The sequence below is a fragment of the Macrotis lagotis genome, chromosome 2 (genome assembly GCF_037893015.1).
Source record: "Macrotis lagotis isolate mMagLag1 chromosome 2, bilby.v1.9.chrom.fasta, whole genome shotgun sequence".
NCBI classification, from domain to species: Eukaryota; Metazoa; Chordata; class Mammalia; order Peramelemorphia; family Peramelidae; genus Macrotis; species Macrotis lagotis.
This window is the reverse complement of record NC_133659.1, coordinates 35424015-35444897: the sequence shown is the minus strand read 5'-3', so window position 1 is coordinate 35444897 and position 20883 is coordinate 35424015. Positions and strand designations below refer to the sequence as shown.

Sequence of the window (20883 nt, the reverse complement as noted above, 5' to 3'; positions counted from 1 at the left end):
TAAAAACAGTGGTCCAAAGGAGATTTAGAAGCAGTCTACTGATTGTCACTCAACACCAGGAAAGCTTTTTGACTTTCAAGTGTCTACAGAGCCTTAGGGCTTCCAGAGGAAAGGGCTTGGTTTTGTTACCTGTGAACAGATGGAAAGTGGTAGGAAATGCCCAAGGCTGGAGACACAGATAAAAGGTACCTGGTTTAATGGGAGGAGGCCTGGGATTATAGAATCATAGATTTAGAGCTCGAAAGGATTTTGGAGATCAGCTAATCCAACTGCTTTATTTCATACATGAAGAAACTGGATCCAAAGGCAGATTGCCCTTAAGTGATTTGCCCAAGCTGAGAACCACAATAATAGTAGCTAGCATTATAAAAGGTTTTAAGGTTTACAGAGTGCTTACTTTCCTTATTCTCTCGTTTGATCCTCAAACCAAGCTTAGTGCTATTATTTTCCACAGTTTACAGATGAAGAAACTGAGGTAGAGAGATTAAGAGGTCACAATTAACTTCAAGGTCTCACAACTAAATCAGAGGCAATCGTGGGATTTGAATTTGGGGACACTGACTCCAAATCTAGCATTTCTTGGGGCATCACACTTTAATTCCTTTCTCTAACATTTAACATTTATGAGTCTATGAACAAATCATTCCATCTTTCTAATCCTCAGGGGTGGGAGGGTGGCGGAACCTCACAGGGTTGTGAGGATTCAACGAGAAAATACACAGAAATTCTCTGTTGCAGATTTTCAAATGAAATTAAAAATTCAGCCACAGGATAATCTTTTTCTAGATGGTGGTTTGAGTTTTCACCATCAATTTTCTGATATTGGCTTATTTTCCTCCTGATTCCCCTGGCTTCTTTCCCCTGATTTCTTCCATATCTTATCACCTTTCTTCTCCATTGATTTAATACAAATCCATGTGTACATTCTCAATACTTTATTAACTTAAAATGTTACTCTAATAAATATGTCAATAAACATAATCACTCCATAATATCTACAGACATTGACAAACCTTGTCAAAGTCTACACCCCCATTCTTCTCCTCTAAGGTACAAGCAAGTGTGTTTAAGGCAGAATGTACCAGTCACACAGCTGCAGGTCCAGAGCTTTTAACAAATAGGGACTTAAGAATTTAAAAAAACAAACAAACAAACAAACAAAAAACCCAATTGCAAACACGTCCTTGAAATAATCTTTCAGCTACTTTCCAGTCTCTCTAGAAAAGCCAGCTGTGCCCTCTGGGTCTTTCTTTGGTCACTGCCTCTCCAAGGGTATGTCAATGGTTATGGCCAATCCTGGCCTTTCTATCACAAGATTTTGAGAAGCAGGACTTTGTGCTGCTCATCTTCACATGTCCCACAATGCCTTAGCTCAATGTCTCAAATCCAGCATGTCTTCAGTATGTTCAACAGATGACTTTCTAGGAGTAAGACACTGTTCTGTTCTTTAGCTTTTGTTGGTAAGCCCTTGGTCCATTGTTTTCCCACTCTTACTTCTTTTGGACAAATGCTATACCCTCTTCCTTCCTCTCCTGCCTAGCCTGGCACAGGTGTCTTGGTACAGCTTGTGGTTTTGTAAGTAGCTGATAGTAGCAATCATTTCCACTTCTGAATGTCTGCACATATACAGAGGGTCAGTCTGGAGAGCTTAATAGCTTTGAAAGGACATGGGGCTTTTGGAAAAAAAAACACCATGGAAGAAAAATTAGCAGTAAAGCCCCTTTCGATCACTTTTCCTTAAAACCATTGAAATCGTTTTGTGGAGGAAAGAGGTAGAGTGAAGGTGGAGGGAAGAGCTAGGATTCTAGCTGGAGGACTTCTTAGCTTGGTGGAAAGGTCCAGCCCAGGTATGGGCTGGCTTGAGTTGGAGGTTACAGGAATACAAGATCATCCAGTGTTTCCAAGACATGTCAAGTCCTTTGCTTCCACTTTAGGTCAAAATATTTTTTTAAAAGCTGCTGTTGTCCCTTCTGAGTACTTGAGAGAAGGAAAAAGTCATTAGATCTCTGAGTCCCAAGAAAAGCAGAGGTTGAGGATAGAGATGAGAGGCAGGGACCTGGGGAAGGAAGAGACAGAAGACTGTTCCCAATAGTGTTGACTGATGCTTCAGCATCCTGACTTGGACTCACTTCAGCCCATGCTGGGTCTCCCTGTGCCTCCGGAGATCCACCTTGCGTTGGAAACCTTTCCCACACAGGTCACAGCCAAAGGGCTTAAAACCAGTGTGCTTTCGGCTGTGAGTGATGAGATTAGAGCTCTGACTGAAGGCCTTGCCACACACCTGGCACTTGTGAGGCTTCTCACCTGCAGAGAGAGAAAGAGAGAGTCAGAGTCACCCGTGGGAAGGAAAAAGTCTGGTAGATGAATTGTCTACCCCGTGTCCTCTGGCTGGGGCAGCAGAGAGGCCTGACCCAGAAGACCAAGGCAAAAGAATGTCTTTGGTCATCAGGACAGGAAATTCATGGGTATGAGAGTCTAGGTACTAACAGCCATCCTGTATCTGCCACCAAGCATCACAAATCCTAAGGGAGATGCCTCAAACCCAGCTTCAAATAGCTTCTTGCAGTAAGGGAAAAGAATAAAGGGTTTTCCTACACTTCCCAGAGATGAGTGTGTATATCCATATATATATGTATATATATATATATATATATATATACATATACATATATATATATATATGTATATACATATATATATCATCTATCATTCATCTATCTACCTATCTATCCATCTATCATCTAAGTATCTATGTATTTGTCTGTCTGTCTATCTATGTATCTGTCTGTCTGTCTGTCTACAAACTGAGAGAAGAGGAGAATTCACCGTTTCTCATTCAATTGTTTCTCTGATTTCTTTGAATCCTTTAGGGAAACAATTAGCAAAGGAGTATTGTTAGGCACAAAAAGAGGTTAAGCGATAGTTCAATGATAATATTCTTTCTTTTTTATCTGTATGTCCCCGGAGCCTAATACGGTGTTGACAAAATGATCAATAAAAATTATTTTATATATAATGATTATTATATAATCATATATAATGATTAAATGAAAATTAGAATAATAGAATTGGAATAATGGCTAGGCTAGCATTTAGATATCATTTTAAGCTTTGTAAATATCTCATTTGCTCTGAGAGATAGATGCTATCATCAGGTCCATTTTACAGATAAGGAAACTAAGACTGAGGCTTAATTAAATGACTAGCCCCACTTCAGAGATCTGGGAAGAGTCTATGGCCATATTTAAGTTCATATCTTTTTGACTAACAGCACTCTTTCTAACCACTGTACTATCTAGCTACTCCAGAGTCCTCAGTTTAACGTCCAAGTTTGGCCAATAATTTTTTGCTGCAAGTATTTCTGGTCTTTCTCCATTCACCCCAACCACTCTTTTTACTCTTATTAAACTTTTTATTTTTCTCTCTGAATATCTATCTCTGTCTCTCTGCCTCTGGATCTGTGTCTCTGTCTTTGTGTGTGTGTGTGTGTGTGTCTGTCTGTCTGTCTGTCTGTCTTCCCTGAGGTGGGTAACAGGATTCTTTAGAAACTGGCACATTCTCACTGTTAATCAAGTAACAAGCAAACAATAGACCCACTGGCTTTTCCTCTACCAGGAATGAGCCCTTGAATTATTTAGTGAATGGGCAAGTGCCAGAGATTTCTAAACAAATTTTTCCATTCACTACTTTAGTCAAAGCCTGTCGTAGACAAAAATCTGAGGTCTGTGAAGAAGTCTTCTCAGGGACTTCTGTTCTTCCTTCTGTAATTCTCTTCCTTTTCCATATCGCCGTTCCAGATACCTGATGCTTTTATGACCTTCCCAGGTTGCCTGTAATTCCCCACCCAGTGTACTGTCCTAAGCATCAGTCCATGATCCAGACTTAGAGATTCAGAGCCTTGAACCAGAAGAGACTCCTTTACTTTCCAGATAAGACAACTGATGACCCCAGAAGGGTAAAGACATGTCTAACTTATAACTAATGCATAGTAGAGAAAAACCTGCTATCTACATCTCTTGCATGAGGTTTGGAGGTTTTTGTAACTATAGGGGTTTCAAAATTGGGCTCATTCTCTGTACTTAATCCCACTTCACCTGGCTTTACAAATTTGGGGGGGGAGGGAGGGCTTGGGGTGGGGAAAAGAGAAGGAAAACTGACTGAACAGGCATCAGTGTGTCAGTGTTCAAAGGGAGTCACAAATTAGACCACCCAATACGTTGGTGGCGACCTCAGGTGTGATTAAAAGAGCTCTGGGAGGTCTCCCAACCCTAAACTGGCTCCCCTGGGATGCACAGAATCTCCATATTATTCAATCTTTGCAGTTAAAGTCCTGAAGGCTCCCCACTCAAAGAATAACTGTTATCTAGGAGGCTAATGCATTATCCATTCATCACTCTGTTAAACCCAGCAGATTAGACATTGGAGTTCAGTACAATGAAGGACTGGGCCACAGGACAGGCAAGTTTTGAGAAAAGAACAAGCCTCAAGAAAACAGACACACCATTCCCTCCCTGCAAATAATAGCAAAGCCAGGTGGTGGTTGTTTATTAGAAGTGACTTCACCGAACAGGCAAAGAGGAAGCCTTATAAAAGTCTCTGTACAAATATCAAGATTAAAGCTCAGACCCCAAACTCCGGAGCTGGCACAATTGTAGTTGGGGGGTGGGGGGGCAAGAAGAGGGGGAGGGAGGATAAGAGAAGGTCTGTTCCTCCCAGGGATGGAGAGACCATAACATGCCCTGGATGTTAGGGGGCCCTGATCCAAACCTCCACCATTCTGGGCCATGATCATTTCTAAGTAAATGGGGGACCCACCAGCAGTGACTCATTTTCCCTCCAGTCTCCTTAGTGAGACTACTTTCCCTAAACCTACCTACTGTAAACTCTTCCAATCCTGCAAGACCAGGGCCACAGCCCTCTACAATATAGAGAAAGATAAGGGGGTGACTAGGTGGTGCAATGGATAGAGCACCGGCCTTGGAGTCAGGAGTCCCTGGGTTCAAATTCGACCTCAGACACTTAATAATGACCTAGCTGTGTGGCCTTGGGCAAGCCACTTAACCCCATTGCCTTGCAAAAAACTAAAAAAACCAAAAACCAAAAACAAACAAACAAAAAAAAAAGATAAAGAAATGCTGAACCGAAGGCTAGGAAGAACTGAAGAGACCAAAGAAAAAGAGGGTGAAGGAGATTTTATATGGAGAGAGGGCCTCCCAACTGGGCTGCTTGGGTTGAGGTACCCAGAGGTTTACCTGTGTGGATAAAGGTGTGTTTCTTCATGTCCGACTTTTGGTGGAACCTCTTCCCACAATACTGACAAGGGTAGGGCCGGGTGTCAGAGTGGATGAGCAGGTGAGTAGAGAGGGTAGAGGATCTCTTGAAGCTTTTCCCACAGATTTTACAATCAAAGCTCCGTTCCTATGGAGAGAGGGGACCAGGTGTTAGCTTAGTTGATACCTCTACCACAAAGCCCTTTTCATTCTCCTCTACCAGATCATTCATAAAGAATTTCTTGCAATGACTTTGTCATTTCTGATCTGAGTTATTTCCCTTTCTCTAGGAGACTGTTAGCTGCTGAGAGCTAACTGGGAGCTAATCCTAAAACTGAAAGGAATCTTAGATCATTTAGGTTCCTTGAAATCCAGGACTATTTCAACACCTTGCAATCCTGGCCCCTAGCACAGTGCCCATCACCCTATAATTAATTATAGTAATATATATATATATATATATAGTGAAATGAATAAATATTTCTTGAATTGAATTCTTGAATCCTTATGAAGTTAACCCAAGATGATGCAATGTAAGTAGCTGACTCCCTCACAACTTCTACCCTTTAATACTCCAAAATATCTCTCACATGTCATCATTTCATTCTTCCCCTATAGGCCACAAGTTTCTCTCCCTTGCTACTTACTCACCTCATTTTTTTGTCCCATATTACCATTCTTTTCCACTCCCCCCTTTCTTATACACTTTTCCTATACACTTTTTTTCCTACCAAAACACTTCTCACTCGGTGAACCATTCTGAACACAAAAATCTCCCCGCCTCATTTTCTCACACCCATTTACACACATACACACACACGCACCCTCTCTCCCCAGCAGACTTTTCAAAGTTTCCCAACTATTAGTCAATTAAGACTCTTGATGGTACTCCTTAATGTAGGATCCTTCCTCAATTCCCTATTCTGATACTATCCGTATGACCTTGGGTCAGTCATTAAACTTCCATGGGCCTAAGTTTCTTCATTTGTAAAATGAAGGGGTTGGATTTAAAATCCCTTCCTGCTATAGATTTCAATTTCTCTCCTTGTCCTTTGAACACCCACAACCGAGACATGTTTGTCTGAATGAATTCACACACACACACACACACACACACACACACACACACACAGAAGTCTTTTTACATCAATTGCCAATCAAAATCAGCATCCACTTGAATGAGAGAGCAAACAGATTTATGCCAGAGAACTGGATGCTTTCCTTACTCATTCACAAGAGAGAGAAGAGCTGGGGACATAAAACTGGACCGTTTGAGAGAAAGGAGAAAGATAAGAGGCAGGGTTTGAAAGTTAAAGTATTCAAACATGAGGAAAGAAATCAAAGTGCTGAGGAGGATTTGAGGTCTTTTGGGAGGGTGTGGGAGTGAGGGGGAGAAGACCTGTGATTTCATTCACATAGGAAACTCTCTACCAAAACAGATGTCACTTGCTCGGAAGCTCTTAGTCTTAGAGAGTTGTGCCCAAGACACTGAAAAGTTGAATGACTAATCTAGGGTTACTCCGCCAATAAATGTCAGAGGTGCATAGATAGGAAAATACTGCCCTGCAGGAGAATACTGAGAGAGAAACCAGCTATTTTAGAGCAGTGGGAACTAGATGGGACCCCAGGACAGGGCTGCTGGGAAGACCGGCCTTCTTAAAGGGTGATTTGCGTGTATATGCACAACTTGTGATGATGGTTGCCCTTCATTCTCCAAGAGGACCATGACAAGCACATGGATTGGCTTTGAGTGGGGGGGATGGGGGAGGGTTGTGCTAAGTCACCAGCTTCACTTTCTCCTCCAGAGCCATCTGAATCCAGTGTCAGATATGAATCAGGGCAATCAGGGTAAAGTGACTTGGTCAAGGTCACACAATTAGGAAATGTCTGAGACCCTATTGGCACTTGCATCCTCCTGACTCCAGGACCAGTGCTCTATCCACTGCACCATCTAACTGCCCTCTTGTATAACTTTTACTGGACTGTTCCTCCCTGGGGGGAGGCTGGTAGAAAAATGTGTAACTTAAAAATAGGCAAATGAATGAATGGTGAAAAACGTTCAAAACATGTAGTTGGAAAAATTCTTTAAAAAGAGCGATTTGCCCAAATGAGTTATTCAACTGTTATTGCACTCCCCACACTTTCCTCTCTCCCTATACACCTTTTACAAAAACACTTCTCACTCTGTGAATCACTCTGAACACAGTCTCCTCACCTCATTTTTCTTACACCCATATCCCCCCCCCCCCGGTGACTTTTCAGTTTCCCAACTATTAGTCATGGTCTCTGACTCCCTTCCTTCCCCCAGGTCGCATCCCCCTCACCCCGGCTAGATCGGCCCCTTGGGCAGGTGGGTCCCGGCGGCTCCCCGCCTCCTCCTGTCTCTCCTGCCCCTCCCCAGTCAGCCCTGATGGTCTTTTTGGGGTGTGGGGGTGGGTGAAGGGAGAAGACCTGTGATTTCATTCCCACAGGGAACTCTCCACCAAGGCCGAAGTCCCTTGCCTGGAAGCTCAGTCTGACTTATGAGCTGTGCCCAGGACACTGGAAAGTGAAATGACTAATCTAGGGTCACTCCTGATGCTCTCCCGTCTGGGAAGGCCACCGTGGGCGGTCTTACCTGCGAGTGGACGGCTTTATGCTGCTCCAGGCTCACCGCGTGGCCGAAGGTCTTCCCGCACATCTCGCAGGCGAAGGGTCTGGTGCCGCTGTGGGACCTGCGCACGTGCACCTCGAGGCCGTGGGGCGTGGAGAATACCTGGGGGGCAGGGGGGAGTTGAGAGGAGCGGGAAGGGGGTCCAGGAGCCCACCCGGGCGGCATGGGGGGGAGGAAGGGGAGAAGAAAGAGGCTGAGGAGGGGCGGGGAGAGGGGCGGCTTCAGGGTCACCCCCGCAAAGGTCCGGCCTGGCCTCTTGTGACCCAACGGGGGAGCTCTGGACCCTGGAGGGGCTCCCCCAGGGGGAACCCTGCGGCCCACGGGGCTGGTCCAGCGGGGGCGGGGTGGGGGCTGCCCTGGCGGGGTCGCGGGGCCCGGCCCACCTTGCTGCACTTGATGCACTTGTAGGAGCCGTTGTTGAGCAGGAGGCGCGTGCAGAGCAGCTGGGACTCCACCTTGAGCGCCGGGCCCTTGTCGGGGTACAGGCCCCCCGCCGCCGCCGGGCGCTCGTAGAGGCGGGCCGCCGCCGCCGGCCCGAAGTCGCGGTACAGGCCCAGGGCCGGGCCGCCTCCGGCCTCCGGGGCCCCGCCGGCGCCGCAGCCCCGCTCGGGGCCGTAGAGGCCGGGCTCCGGGGCGCGGCAGGGCCGGTAGCCCCGCACCAGGTGCCGCAGCTCGGAGCCGGCCAGGCTGCCCCAGGCGTAGGGCTTGAAGAAGGGCTGCGGCTCGTCCAGGGACGGACACACGGACCTCTCGGAAGCTGTGGGGCGGCAGGGAGGGGGGCGTCACCGCGGCCCCGGCCCACGGAGCCCCCGGCCCACGGAGCCGCCCCGGGCCGCGCGTCCCGGGCCGAGCTTCAGCCGCTGGACAGCGCCCGCCTCCGCCTCCCGCAGGGGCCGCTGCAGCCGGGCCGACTCCTCCCTCCGGCCCCTCCCTGGGGGGCTGGGGGGCGCCAGGTGGGGGGCACCGAGTGCGGCCCCGGCGCCTCTAGCAGGAACCCCGCTTCATCTGCCGGAAAGGCGGCAGCTCGGGGCTGGGGGAGGCAAGGGTGGGCGCCGGCCGGGGGGCCCAGCTCTCGGGCTGGACCCACCTAGCCTAGATCAGAGCAGCACCCGGCCGGGGCGCGCGTCCACTCGGGGCTCCCCGCCCTCTAAAAGGGGGGCTGTGTCCAGAAAGGCCGGGTCAGATGAATGCTCTCCCCCACACCTCGTGCAAGCGCCCCCCCCCCCAGGCCAATTCCTTATGCCTTGGGGTTTTGAGCCAAAGTCTAACAGCCCGTCTCGGAAACAGTGGAGGTGTCCACGCTCGGAACGCTCGGAATCCAGACTCTAGGTCCCCAAAGTGGCGGCCACATTCCTTCGGGTAAGAGTGGGCTCTAGGTCTGGGCACGCCTCCCGCGGATTAGCTTTAGCCCTGGACACTTTCTTTCGTGGGTTCTGTTTCCTCATCGTAAAGCCTAGGTGCGGGTGGCAGTTTGGAGGTCTCTTTCAGCTCTGACCCCGGGATTCTACAGATCTGGAGAAAGGCCAGGCCAGCCGCAGGCTCCACTTTTCCCCGGGCGGGAACGCAGAATGGCCCAGCCCTCCCTGGCCAGACGGATGCCTCAGTCCCTCCTCTCCCTACATCTCATCTACGCAGTTACTTCGTTTTCCCCAAACGCACTGCACCCAGATGCTGAGGCTGCGGCCAGGCCTCAGCTCTGAACTAAGCAAATGGGAAGCTAGGGGCCAGGGGGTTTCTTTTTTTCGAGATAGACCTCTGCCAGACTCTGGAGAAGGAAGCCAGTGTAGATGGGGGGGGGGGGCTGAATGGAGGGAGCCAGGTGGGATACGGAGCAACCTCCATCCCTTCCAGGTCAAAGATCAAATCTCAGCCTAGACAGGAGGTCTGACCAGAGCTTGGTGGAGCTACAGAAAGCCAGGCTGTTAAAGCCGGCAAGGAAACTGGTTTCTAGAAAGACTTTTTCCCTTTGGTCCCCGTATGAAATCTTCCTATGCTTAACGTAGCACGTTTTAAGAATACAACCGGTTCCCCCGATGGGTCCTCTTTTCAGTAACGCTGGCACTTTGTCATTGCTGGAGGGTCAGGCTTAGGCAACACGCCCCTTGCCAAGCTCTGCCTCTACCCCCAGTAGCAATGGCCTCCACCTTTGCTGTCCCCCTCGTGGCCTGCCCTTCAGTGGGACCGGGCAACCAGGCTCTCCAGTCACCTCACCCCACAATTCCAAAGAACGCTGAGCGGAAATTCAACTGAAAGAGGAAAAGGGGCCCCCCACCCGACATACAAACTATCTCAACAAGAAAACCCCAACGCTGTCTCGGGGGGGAACACCCAATTGGGATCTGTCCCCTGTACAGAAAGTCCCCGCTGCTGCCCACAGCGCTCAGAATTCTACCCCAAATGAATTTGGTGACAACTTTGGGCTCAGAAGTCCCCCACGATGCCAACCTTCCCCGTATTTGCTAATCTCGTTCCCTCCCTCCAACCGACCCACGACCCTGGGTACCTGGAGATGCCGAAGGCGATGGGGGTCTCCAGAAATCCTCGAACTCCGAGCTCCTGTCGCAGACGCTGCCCTCACAGCTGGCTGGAGACACCGAGACCGCGTCCGGGGCCTCCGTCAGTTGGGACTCTGGAGAGATGGGTCCTTGGGACTCGGGCTCACAAGGCCCCGGGCTCGAGTCCCCGGGCATCTTGCTGTCTGCCTCGGGAGAACAGCGAGAGAGGGGGTTCAATCCGGGGTGGGAGCCCTGGGCTGGGGAAGAAGCCCCCCCCCCCACCTTAGGCACTCCCTCTGGGTTGGAGGATGCCTGGTCCAATGACCAGGAATCAACCGGTTGGAGCCAGATTCCTGTCTCCCTTAGGTTCTCTTTTCCCTACCAAGGGCCAGTAGAGTTGAGGGGGCAGCAAGTGGCCCAGTGCCCACCCAGCGGGCTCCGAGCTTAAGCGAGTGGGGTACACGGGGTGATGAGCAGGGTAGCTTGTCTCCTGAACTGAATCCTAAACACAGACTGAAGAAACCAGAGAACTCCAAGGGGAGCTGAATGGGTTCTAGGAGGGGAAAAGGAAAGGACCCCACGTTCCACTCCGATTGGCTCCAAGGGGTGGCAAGGAGCCCCCAGGGCCCAGGGGGCATTGGGGAAAAGCAGGCCCCGGATGGGAATGGGGGCTGACTAGGGGGCACGTTAGCCCACTGAGGCCGAGGGCCCATCTCCCGCGCCCCCCTCCCGGGCCTCCCGGCCACTCCGCCGCACCTGCACAGATCTGCGCCAGCACATTCTCCAGGCGGAGCTGGTAGTCCTGGTCCTGGGCTCGGGGCTGGTGGTAGCTGTGAGCCTTCTTGCTCTTCACCAGGAAAGAGCGAGGCATCCTCTCCGGGCCGTTACCCCCGCTGCCCCTGCCCCTCCAACCGCAGCCGGGCCTGCCTTCCTCTTTCCACGTTCCCCGGGCACCCAGTTCACTCCAGGGTCACACCTAGCTCGGTTTCCAAGCTGCCGCCTCGGACAAGCCCTGCCGGGAGAGAGAGGGGGGCCCAAGGGTGGGTGAGGAGATCTGAGGCTGGGAGGGGACTGAGCCAGGAGCCAGCGACGGCTGCCCGGCCTGGGGGGGTGGGGAATGAGAGGGGAGAGGGAATGGGGCCCGGGGCAGGGAGGGGCCGCCCGGGGAGGAGCCTGGGCCTCGGGGGCTGCCCGCTCACCAGGTGGCACTCAGACAGGTGGCCGGAGCCGCCGGCTGCCTCCGCCGACACCAACCCAAACCATAAAACGCGGCCCTCCAAGCCCGGGGGCCTCTCCTCGGGATGGCTCCGGCTCCTCTGCACCCCCCCCCCCGGCCTCTCCTTCCCTGTCTCCACACGCTCCCGTCGGGCGGGGGCTCCTCCCCTTCCCCTCCGACCTCGCTGGGGAAATCAAACCCCCCTGGAGGGCCAAGCGCGAGGCGGGCTCGATTCACCTGGTTACCCGAACTCGGTCACTCAATCCTCGGCCCGTATCTGTCATCTGGCGGGGGGGAGGGGAGGGCCACTGGCCGTAACTGAGCTGCCGGCCTGCTGAGCAGGGGTGGCCGGGGGCCGGGGTCCCGGCTGGGAAGGAGGCTCGGCCCCGACGGCAGAGACAAGGCCGGAGGGTCGGGGCGCAGCGGGGGAGAAATCACAGGCCCAAGGGAAAGGCCGCACATCTGGCCCAGGGAGGCTGATGAGCTCTGCAGTGGCGGCTGAGCGGGCAGAGACACACCACCGAGTGGGGCATAACAGGGGCCCTGGCCTCGGGGATCCTCCGTCCCCGGCCTTCACCCCTCCTGCCGCCTAAAAACACGTCTAAAACCAGAGGCGCTTGATGCCAGGACAAGCTGTAGGGGCTCAAGCCCAGACGGGAGCAACTCCCCCGCTCCAGGCTCAGGTTGGAGGCAGAGCCCGGGGAGGGCGGAAAGTTATTGGGGCAAGGAAATCCGAGCTCGGGTCAGGCCACGGCGGCCACGGCCCGTGGAGGAGGGCCTGGGGCCGGAGGGGCCCTGGGGGCAGCTCTGGGCGGCTCCTGGCTACCGCCTGGAGAAGCCTGGGAGGGAGTGCGGGCTGATCTCCTAGGCCCGCTCTCTTTCACAAAATCCCTTCACGCTCCCGGTGCTCCCACTGACCACATGGGGCTTGGGTGGGAGGTAAGGAGTGGCCTCCTGCTGGCGGGGATGGAGGGGGGGGCTCCTCCGCCTTCTCGGGGGGCTCCGTCTCTCTCAGCGCTAGCCTCCACATGCCCCGGGGGGGGGGGGGAGGCACACAATCGTCTAGGCCCAGGGAGGCCCCAGCCTGAGTCTTAGGAGCACACGGGGAAGGGAGGAGAGAAGCTGGGGTGCCCCTCCGTGCTGGGGGCAAGGCCTCTCACGGGCGCCCTCTCCGCTGCAGTTTGCATCTCTGAAACAAGCCCACCCCGCACATCCAGGCTCTGAAATGCGGGCGAGAACGGCCCTAGGCTCTCCACCACAGAAAACAGTTTGCAAATTCGGAGGCTTAGTCAGGAAGATATTAGTTTGGCGCTGCCCAGCTCTTATCCCCTCTCCTCTCCCCTTTTTTCCTGCTCCCTGAATACACCGGCTTTAGGGGGAACTGGAGGGAGGCGGGGAGAAGGCCGGAGAGGGAAACATTTCGACAACACTTAAAGCCAGAGAGACATAACTGCGCGCATATCAATTGCTCATGGGTAGGCCGAGCTTAATGAGACTCCGACCTAAATGAGACTATTTAGTGCCGCACCAACACCAACCAAACTTCCGAAAACTCTCCTCTCTAAGGTGGTAAGGCTGTTGCCCAGGGACCTCGTTCCCCGCGTGTCGCCCCCATTACAGGAGCTCGGGTCTGTCATCTCCATTTTCTGTCTGGCCCCCTCTCCATACGCGCCCTCGGCCGTCCCTAGTGTCCGGCCAATGAGTCTCTTCCTGGGAACCCACCCGACCGGCGCCCTTCTGGAGGGAGAACCTCCCCAGGCTGGTTCCGAGCCGGGGGCCGGCCCGGCCCTGTCCTGGGGCTCAGACCACCCCGAGCCGGCCGGCCCTAAAAGCACAAGTTAAGGGCCAGCGGCCGGGGCAGGGGGCGGCGGGGAGTCCCGGGGAGTCCCGGGGGCTCTGTCCCTTGCACTGCCGGCTTCCGTGGCTCCCCGAATTCCAGAGCGGCCGTCGCTGCTCCCAGCCGGCTCGGCCCCCCAACACCACCGGCCCTCCCCGTCGGGGCCGCCCCCCACAACCGCAAGTCGCGCTCCCTGGGACTGGCGGGCTGAGGAAGGAGGAAGAGGAAGCCGGGCCCGGGGCTCCCGGGGCTCCTGGGGCTCCCAGGGCCCCTCGTCCCGGCGCCGGCGCCCAGCCAAGGCCGCGGGTGCCACGCGTGGGAAGGCGGCCCCGGGGCGCAGCTGGTCGCTGGAGGGCGGAGGGCCGGCGCTCGGGTCCCCCTGTGCCAGGCGCGCGCGAGAGAATGCCTTCAGACCCCCCCCGTGGCCACGCTTCCGGGCGCCCCCAAAGCCCCGGGAGACCAGAGTCCGGAGGGGGCTCCCCTTCCTTCCTTGCCCTGCATCCCGCGCACGCACCCCGTTTCTCCACCGCCCAACCCGACCGGCGCGCGGCCCCCAGCCCCCCGCTCCTCCGCCCCGGCCCGGGACCCCCGAGGCGCTCACCAGCGGCCGCGGCCCGGCGCCCCGCTCCGACCAGGCGCTGCTCGCACTGAGCCCCGCTTTCTGGGAGGCCGCGCGGCCGCCGCTTTTCTCTCTGCTTTCAAAACTCCTTCGGAGCTCGGCCCCCAAAACCGCAAGCTGCACTTCCTGAGCGCCGGGGAGCCCGGCCTGCGGGCCGCCCCCCGCCCCCCCAAGCCTCTCGCCCCCTCCCGAGGCCTTTGGTCTGGGGGGGGGCACGAGGGTCCTGGAGCCGGGGCTGCAGGCCGGGTGAGGGGCCCGGGTCTCTCCTCCCCCTTCCCTCCCCCTTGGATTCTTGCCCTCCGCTGGCTCATGGGGGTGGGGGTGGGGGAGGAATCCTGCGGGGGGGGACGGGGCCCCGAAAGAAAGCGAACCGTCCTGGGTCCCGGGAGCGACTTGGGGGGCCAGAACAGGCTCCCAGATTCAGAACCCAGATTGCCTGGGGGGGGGGCCGGGAGGAGGAGGAAGGGGGGGTGAGGGGCCCGAGGGCGCCCCTCCTCCGCACGTCGCCAGCCCCGATGACCCACCTCCCCCCCGAGTTCGGGACCCTGGACTCCACCTGGGCTCCTGGGGGCTCTGAAGCTCCCCCAGCCTGCGGCCCCTTCAAGCCTGGGGGGGCCCGAGGTGCGAGGGTCTCCACGTTTCCGCGCCCCCGACTCCGGGAGGCTCCAGGTTCCCGACCCGCTGCCCCCAACGCCCAGGGTCGCCCCTGTCGCCCCCACATCTGGGGGGCCTTCATCACCCCGGCTACCACAGGGCCAGAGCCTGGAGGGAGCGGGAGGGGCCCCGCGGCCGAAATAGCTTGTTGTGGAAACACTTGGGGATAAATACGCCCAGCAGGGCTGAAAATACCTCGACGCCCCATCCAGAGGTTTGCTCATTTCCCTTCGGATTTAGGTAATGGTTAAATTTGGAATGGGTGGGCGAGCCGTGAGCCCCCGGCGCAGAGCGGCTCCCCCCCCGCCCCCCAGCGGGCGCAGGCGAGAGCGCGCGCCCCCCGAGGAGCCGGCCCCCCTGGGACCCGAGGCTCCCCGGCCGGCCCCTTCCCAGAGCTGAGGGACGTGGGCATGGGGGGTGGGGGAGGCCCCAGCTCCAGACAGCGCAGCCCGGCCCCCCCATTCCTCACCGGGTTGTGAGTGCCCGCCTGGCCGTGCCAGGAGGCCGCTACCAACCGCAGGCGTCTTTGGTCTGCCCCACAGCTGGCAGTCGGCTGGCCACCTTCTGGTCTCTGGCTACTCGGCGCCTCCAGCAGCTCTTATTACCATGGACAAGGACCGCGCTAGGCTAATCCCTTCACTGTATCCTGTATACAGCGGGCGCTTAATAAATGCGTGTCGCAGGAGCAACTGCGTTACATCTAGATAAAGTGCGATCAAAGGGCCTATTCTGCCTCAACTAGGCTCTAGGGGTGCAAGAAAAGCCCCAAACAGCCCTGCCTGAAGGCAGGCTGTTACGGAGGTGACCTTGGGCCAGTCACTTACCCCCGGTCGCTTCGCAGCCAGGACCCTCCCCCAGTGATCCTGATTCCTCTCCGGCCACTGGCCCCGGATGGCTCCAGACGGCTGAGGGCTCGGCACAGTCCCCCCTCCCACATCCCACCCCCTCCGATCCAATTCACATATAGGTCATGGCAGCACCTCCTTGATGTCTGGGCCTTCGAAACGGAAGGACAAACATTCTGGGAAGACTTGAGAGCCGCGCACAGACTCAGAGGAGTCGAGGTGGGGCTCAGTTCTCCCCACTCTGCCCACCTGGTGCCTCAGCCCTGCAAGCTCGCCCAATGTCCCCCACGCATGTCTGCTTCGATACAGTAGCTTCTCAATACCTCGCAACGAAGGCGAAGCTAATTGAGGGCCAACGACTCGCAGCTTAAGGCATCCTGGGCCCTGCCCTTCCAGCTTTGGGGTCCTGCACAATCTCTTCTCTCAGGACCTCAGTTTCCCCGCCTGCCCATGGAGGGATTTAGCCTAGATGACCGCTGAGCTATTTGCCAGTTCAGACATCACAAGATTTAGGGACTGACACCGACTCCCTGCATCAGCCAGAAAAGCCTCAGCCAGAAGGAGGTGACCCACATTAACCCTTCGGGCGTCTGCTGCTGCTCCCCCCAGTGCACTGGTCACCGAGGAGTCTCTCCCGGCTTAGGTAACACCACCAGATTTCCCTATGGAGCGAATAAAATGAAATTCTTCTGAGTGCGTTGGCTCACTGGGTCTTCAAAGCTGGATTTGGAGGGGAAAGACTTCCTTCTCCTTTTCTACAACGTAAACCATATGACCCCCTCCCAAATACATCGACTGCATTTATGCAGCCTTTCAACGAAGTGCTTGAGCCTCCCTCCCTTTCGGGGAAGCTGCAGGAACCAGGTAGAGGACTGCCGCAGACTGGGTCTGGTGGCTACTTCCTTTAATGAAAGTCGAGGCAGGATTTGTAATCAGCCTCGCAGCCCCAGGACGTGGGTAGTGGGGAATTGCAAAGAGGGTTTTTTTTCCTTTCTTATAGCAGACAATCAAAACAGACTTGAAATAGGTTTAAATTTCCCTGGGGATTCCTGTTTAAGAATACAGAGTCATTTGCAGAGCAAGTCTGTTTCCCAGCCTCCCCCAAAATAAATGGAGTCCAAATTAGCGTCGTTTATGAATGAACACATTCATGGAGCAGATGAATGCGATTTTGAGAGAATCAACGTGCTTGGGGTATCGTGTCCTGATGGTGCTGGTGCTTCAGGAGGAAGGCGAAGACCGAGTTTGGTGAGCGTGAACACAGTTACCAAAAAATAGCTCCCTTTTGGTGGCAAACTTGCTGTCCCTGATCGTTGGTTTAATGCTATTTAAGTTAACGCTTAGACTGCCTCTTTTTCCCACCTCTGTCTTTTCCATATTGGCTGGTTGAGTACATCCTTTAAAGTCCAATAGCAATCTCCGTTCATTCATTCATTCATTCATTGAAAGATTTTATTTATTTTGAATTTTACAATTTTCCCCCCTAATCTTGCTTCCCTCCCCCACCACCCACCTTCTCTCCCCCTCCTCCTTCCTCCCTCCCTGGAAAGAATCTCCCCCTGGACGGAGCCAAGGCAGCCTCTAATACTGAATACTTTGTTTTGCACCCCTGAGACAAAAGCATCACCCTTTAAAGATAACTATAATCACCTCCCCCAAAAGTAACTACAGCTGAAAGAGAATAGGAATCTGGTGTTCAACCCCCTGCAGGAATTAATGAGTGGACAGATGATTACTAAAATAAAAAGACCGGGGCAATCAAGACAGAGACAACTTTCTCCCCCTCCCCTCTAATTTGAAAAAAAAAAAAACAACACAGAAAACCAGAAGTGGAAATAAAAGGAAATCTCTCTGCCATCCAAGTTTGTACAGAAACGGCCAGAATTGACACAAGAGATGAACTTCCTTTGCACACCTGCAGTTTGATGTAAATATGTCTTGAGATGACACTAGTATCACTAAGAGTATAGTAAGAGCCACACCAAGCAGAGGTGCCTGAACAGCTTGAAACACGCCGAGGCTGGGGGTGGAGGGCTATTTCAGGGTTGGGTTTTCTTTTTTAATTATATAAATATTTTATTTGTTCTCCAGTTACCTACAATGGTTGTTTCTACCAATCATTTTGTTTGCAAGGTTTTTACCGCTTTCCGATTTCCCCTCTCCCCCCCCTTCCCTCCCCCTCCCCCAACAGAAGGCAATCTGATAGAGTCTTTACTTGATTTCAGGGTTTGTGACCTGCCCGAAGACATCTTCAGATCTTTCGATTGTGTGCTTTGCATTCAATGTATTTAAGGTGCATCACACTTTCATTAAAAATCAAGAAAGCAATGGGGCAATATATAACTATTGGACTGAGAACGGAGTTTAAGAACCCCAAATAATCAACTTTTAAAAAAAATTTAAGGCAATGGGCTAAGTTGCCCAAAGGTCACACAGTTAGGCAATTGTTCAGTGTCTGAGATCACAGGTCCTCCTGACTCCAGGATCGGTGCTTAGCTGCCCCAAATCAGTGACTTTTTTTTAAAGAAAAGAGCAATTCATTTCCTTTCTCCTCTCCCCCCCCCCTTGCATATGGTATAGAAAAAATGGTGAATAAAATATGTATTTAGGGCATAATTTTTCAAATTGAATCAATATATATATATATATATATATATATATATATATATATCTACCAAATCGTATTACAACATTTTATAGAATTTCCCAGTGCCACCCAATGAAGTATTTCAAGCATTCAGAAACTGTTGTACCAGGATGATCATTTTCTCCCATTTACAGCAACAGAGTACTTTGCCATTACTGATCTTATTTCAATCCTCCGAGAAAGGGGAAAGAGAAAAGAATTGTAAAAAAAGGAAAAGACCCTCCTTTTCTACACTACACTAAAGAATTGAAGTTGAGGAGAGAGACCGAGACAGAGAGAGAGAGAGAGAGAGAGAGAGAGAGAGAGAGAGAGAGAGAGAGAGAGAGAGAGAGAGAGAGAGAGAGGAGAGAGAGGGAGAGAGGAGAGAGGAAAAGAGGGAGAGAGACTAGAGGCAAGAGGAGAGGAAAGGAAAGAAGGAAAGTGCAGAGGAGAGGAGGGAGAAAAGAGGAGGAGTTGTGTTTTTTGGAACAAGGGAAACAAAAGCCTATGACATATTTATATGAAATAAAAAGATGAGCTCAAGACAATGATCTGGGAAACCCTAGCAGTCAGGTGGCAGGGGAGAGATGATCATCAATCAAAGGAAGCTTAAAAAAGAGTGATTAAACTGATAGCAGAACCAGAAGAGAGCATTGTTATAGAAGCCAAGAACAGCCAGACTGTTCAGAAGGAGGGGGGGATCAGATAAGGCATTTTTAAAAGTGCTTTTGCAAATCTTAGATTGGAACATACATTTCAACTGTTACTTTTACCCAATACAAACCTTTAATCTGGTAAACTCAGTTTAACGGAATTTGAGGATTTCAATCATGGCATTTTTTTGCATAGGGTTACTCGTGAATTATTTCTTGGTGATTAGGCAATGAGGGGGAAATCACTTTGGTGTAACAGCTCCTTTCCAAACAGGGGTGATTTACCACAAATATAGGCAGAAGAGTTAATGCTATTCTAGATCACATTAGGAGAGAATCTTACAGTCTGACTCAGATCCATTTTGGAGCATTGGGTGTTCAGTGTAGCATTTTAGGAAGCCCAGTGGAGTAGCTTCAAGCTGGTGGCCATGGTCAATGATGGGTTGGTGAATGATGTTGGGTTCAACCTGGCTGTCGTGGGATTAGACAAAATTTGCTGATCAGAGGAGGCTGAGATGTTAGGAATACTGAAGACCGACAGTGCCTTCCCAGGAAGCCCTGCAGGCAATGGGCATGTTTAACCTACAGAAGAAAAGGGCATGAAAAGGAAGCTGTTCAAAAATATGAAGAGCTTAGCTCGAGGGACCTGCTGAAGAACCGTAGGTGGGATGATTGTGGAGGGAGAAGCTGAGGAAGCAGATTGGGGGAAGGGGGGACTTTGGAGGCAGGCAATCACTCCATTAATATTCATTAAGCACTTACTGTGTACCAAGCACTAGGTTGGAACTACAAACCCAAGCCAAAACAAAAGTTTCTACCCTTGAGAAGCTTACATTCGAAGGATGGTTGTGGGGAGACACCAAAAAGAGTGAAAAAGTGGAAGGGGAAGAGAGGGATTTATCAATGGGTAGTTGGGTGGTATAGAGGATAGAGTGCTGGGTCTGGAGTCAGGTCTTGTGTTCAAATCCACCTTCAGACACTCACTAGCTGTGTGACCCTGGATGAGTCACTACTTAAGCTCTGTGTGCCTCAGTTTCCTCAACTATAAAGTGGTGAAGATGATAATAGCACTCTTCTCCCAGGGTTGTTTTGAGGATCAAATGAGATAATATTTGTAAAATCTTTAGTAGTGTCTGGCACATGGTAGGTATTTAATAATTGCCTATTCCCTTCCTTACTGGGGGAAGGCACCATGCTAGGCACTGGTTGGGGAGGGAAGAGTGCAAGTTGAACAAGGCTTTTATCTACTCTCAAAAAAAATGTCTAATCCAGAGGTTTAATTTAATCTGGGGGCTCCTGAACCTTAAAAAAACCCAAATTTTGATAACCAGATTTCCACATAAACACTTTCCTTTGTAATTTTATATAGTTTATTTTATGCATTAAAAAAACATCCTTCTGAAAAGGGGGTCAGGGGCGGCTAGGTGGCGCAGCGGATAGAGCACCAGCCCTGGAGTCAGGAGTACCTGAGTTCAAATCCAGCCTCAGACACTTAATAATGACCTAGCTGCGTGGCCTTGGGCAAGCCACTGAACCCCATTGCCTTGCAAAAAAAAAAACTGAGAAGGGGTTCATAAGCCTCAGTAGATTATCAAAAGAGGTTCAGCTCTCCCAGTCTAATTTGTTGGGGAAGGGAATAACAGTAACAACATAATACTTAGGAGCATGGAAGTGATAAACTTCCGTCTGCACAGCACTTGATTACAAAGCACTTGAGTCAGGGCATACTAATGGAAAGAATCAATGCATTCTGACTACGGAGTCAGGAACTCCCAGGAAATGGTTCCAAGGCATTGGCCATTCACAAGAGTTATAAACTTTCTTGGTAGGGAAAGGATCATACAGGAAATACCAGAAACATTCTCCTTTTAAGACCAAATGGTGTAAATCAAAAGGGAGGTGGGGTTAAAGGCAGAGGCAAGAAGTGACTTGGAATCCTGTTGGGATAGCATCCTAGCCGGCTATTTTTTTTCCATAGCTGCCTATTTGCCTCCTTGGGACAGAGTGTACCTTGA

The 20883-nt window shown here is 52.2% G+C and overlaps 1 protein-coding gene across 1 annotated transcript; it reads right to left on the bottom strand.

Moving 5' to 3' along the window:
* Nucleotides 1-319: 319 nt before the first annotated feature.
* GFI1 (growth factor independent 1 transcriptional repressor) lies at nt 320-11465 on the bottom strand. Its single transcript, XM_074221676.1, has 6 exons — nt 11175-11465; nt 10427-10621; nt 8307-8680; nt 7888-8025; nt 5253-5418; nt 320-2304 (listed from the first exon to the last, which is right to left on the bottom strand). Exons 1-6 carry the CDS (start codon nt 11287-11289, stop codon nt 2126-2128), a joined length of 1167 nt encoding a protein of 388 aa, XP_074077777.1. The 5' UTR covers nt 11290-11465; the 3' UTR covers nt 320-2125.
* Nucleotides 11466-20883: the final 9418 nt, after the last annotated feature.

Coding starts and splice junctions, on each gene's coding strand:
- GFI1 (XM_074221676.1), bottom strand. CDS start 11,289: ATGCCTCGCTCTTTCCTGGTGAAGAGCAAGAAGGCTCACAGCTACCAC. Junction 8,026..8,306: donor AGTGCATCAAGTGCAGCAAG/GTGGGCCGGGCC, acceptor CCTGCCCCCCAG/GTATTCTCCACGCCCCACGG. Junction 2,305..5,252: donor ACACACCTTTATCCACACAG/GTAAACCTCTGG, acceptor CTCTCTCTGCAG/GTGAGAAGCCTCACAAGTGC.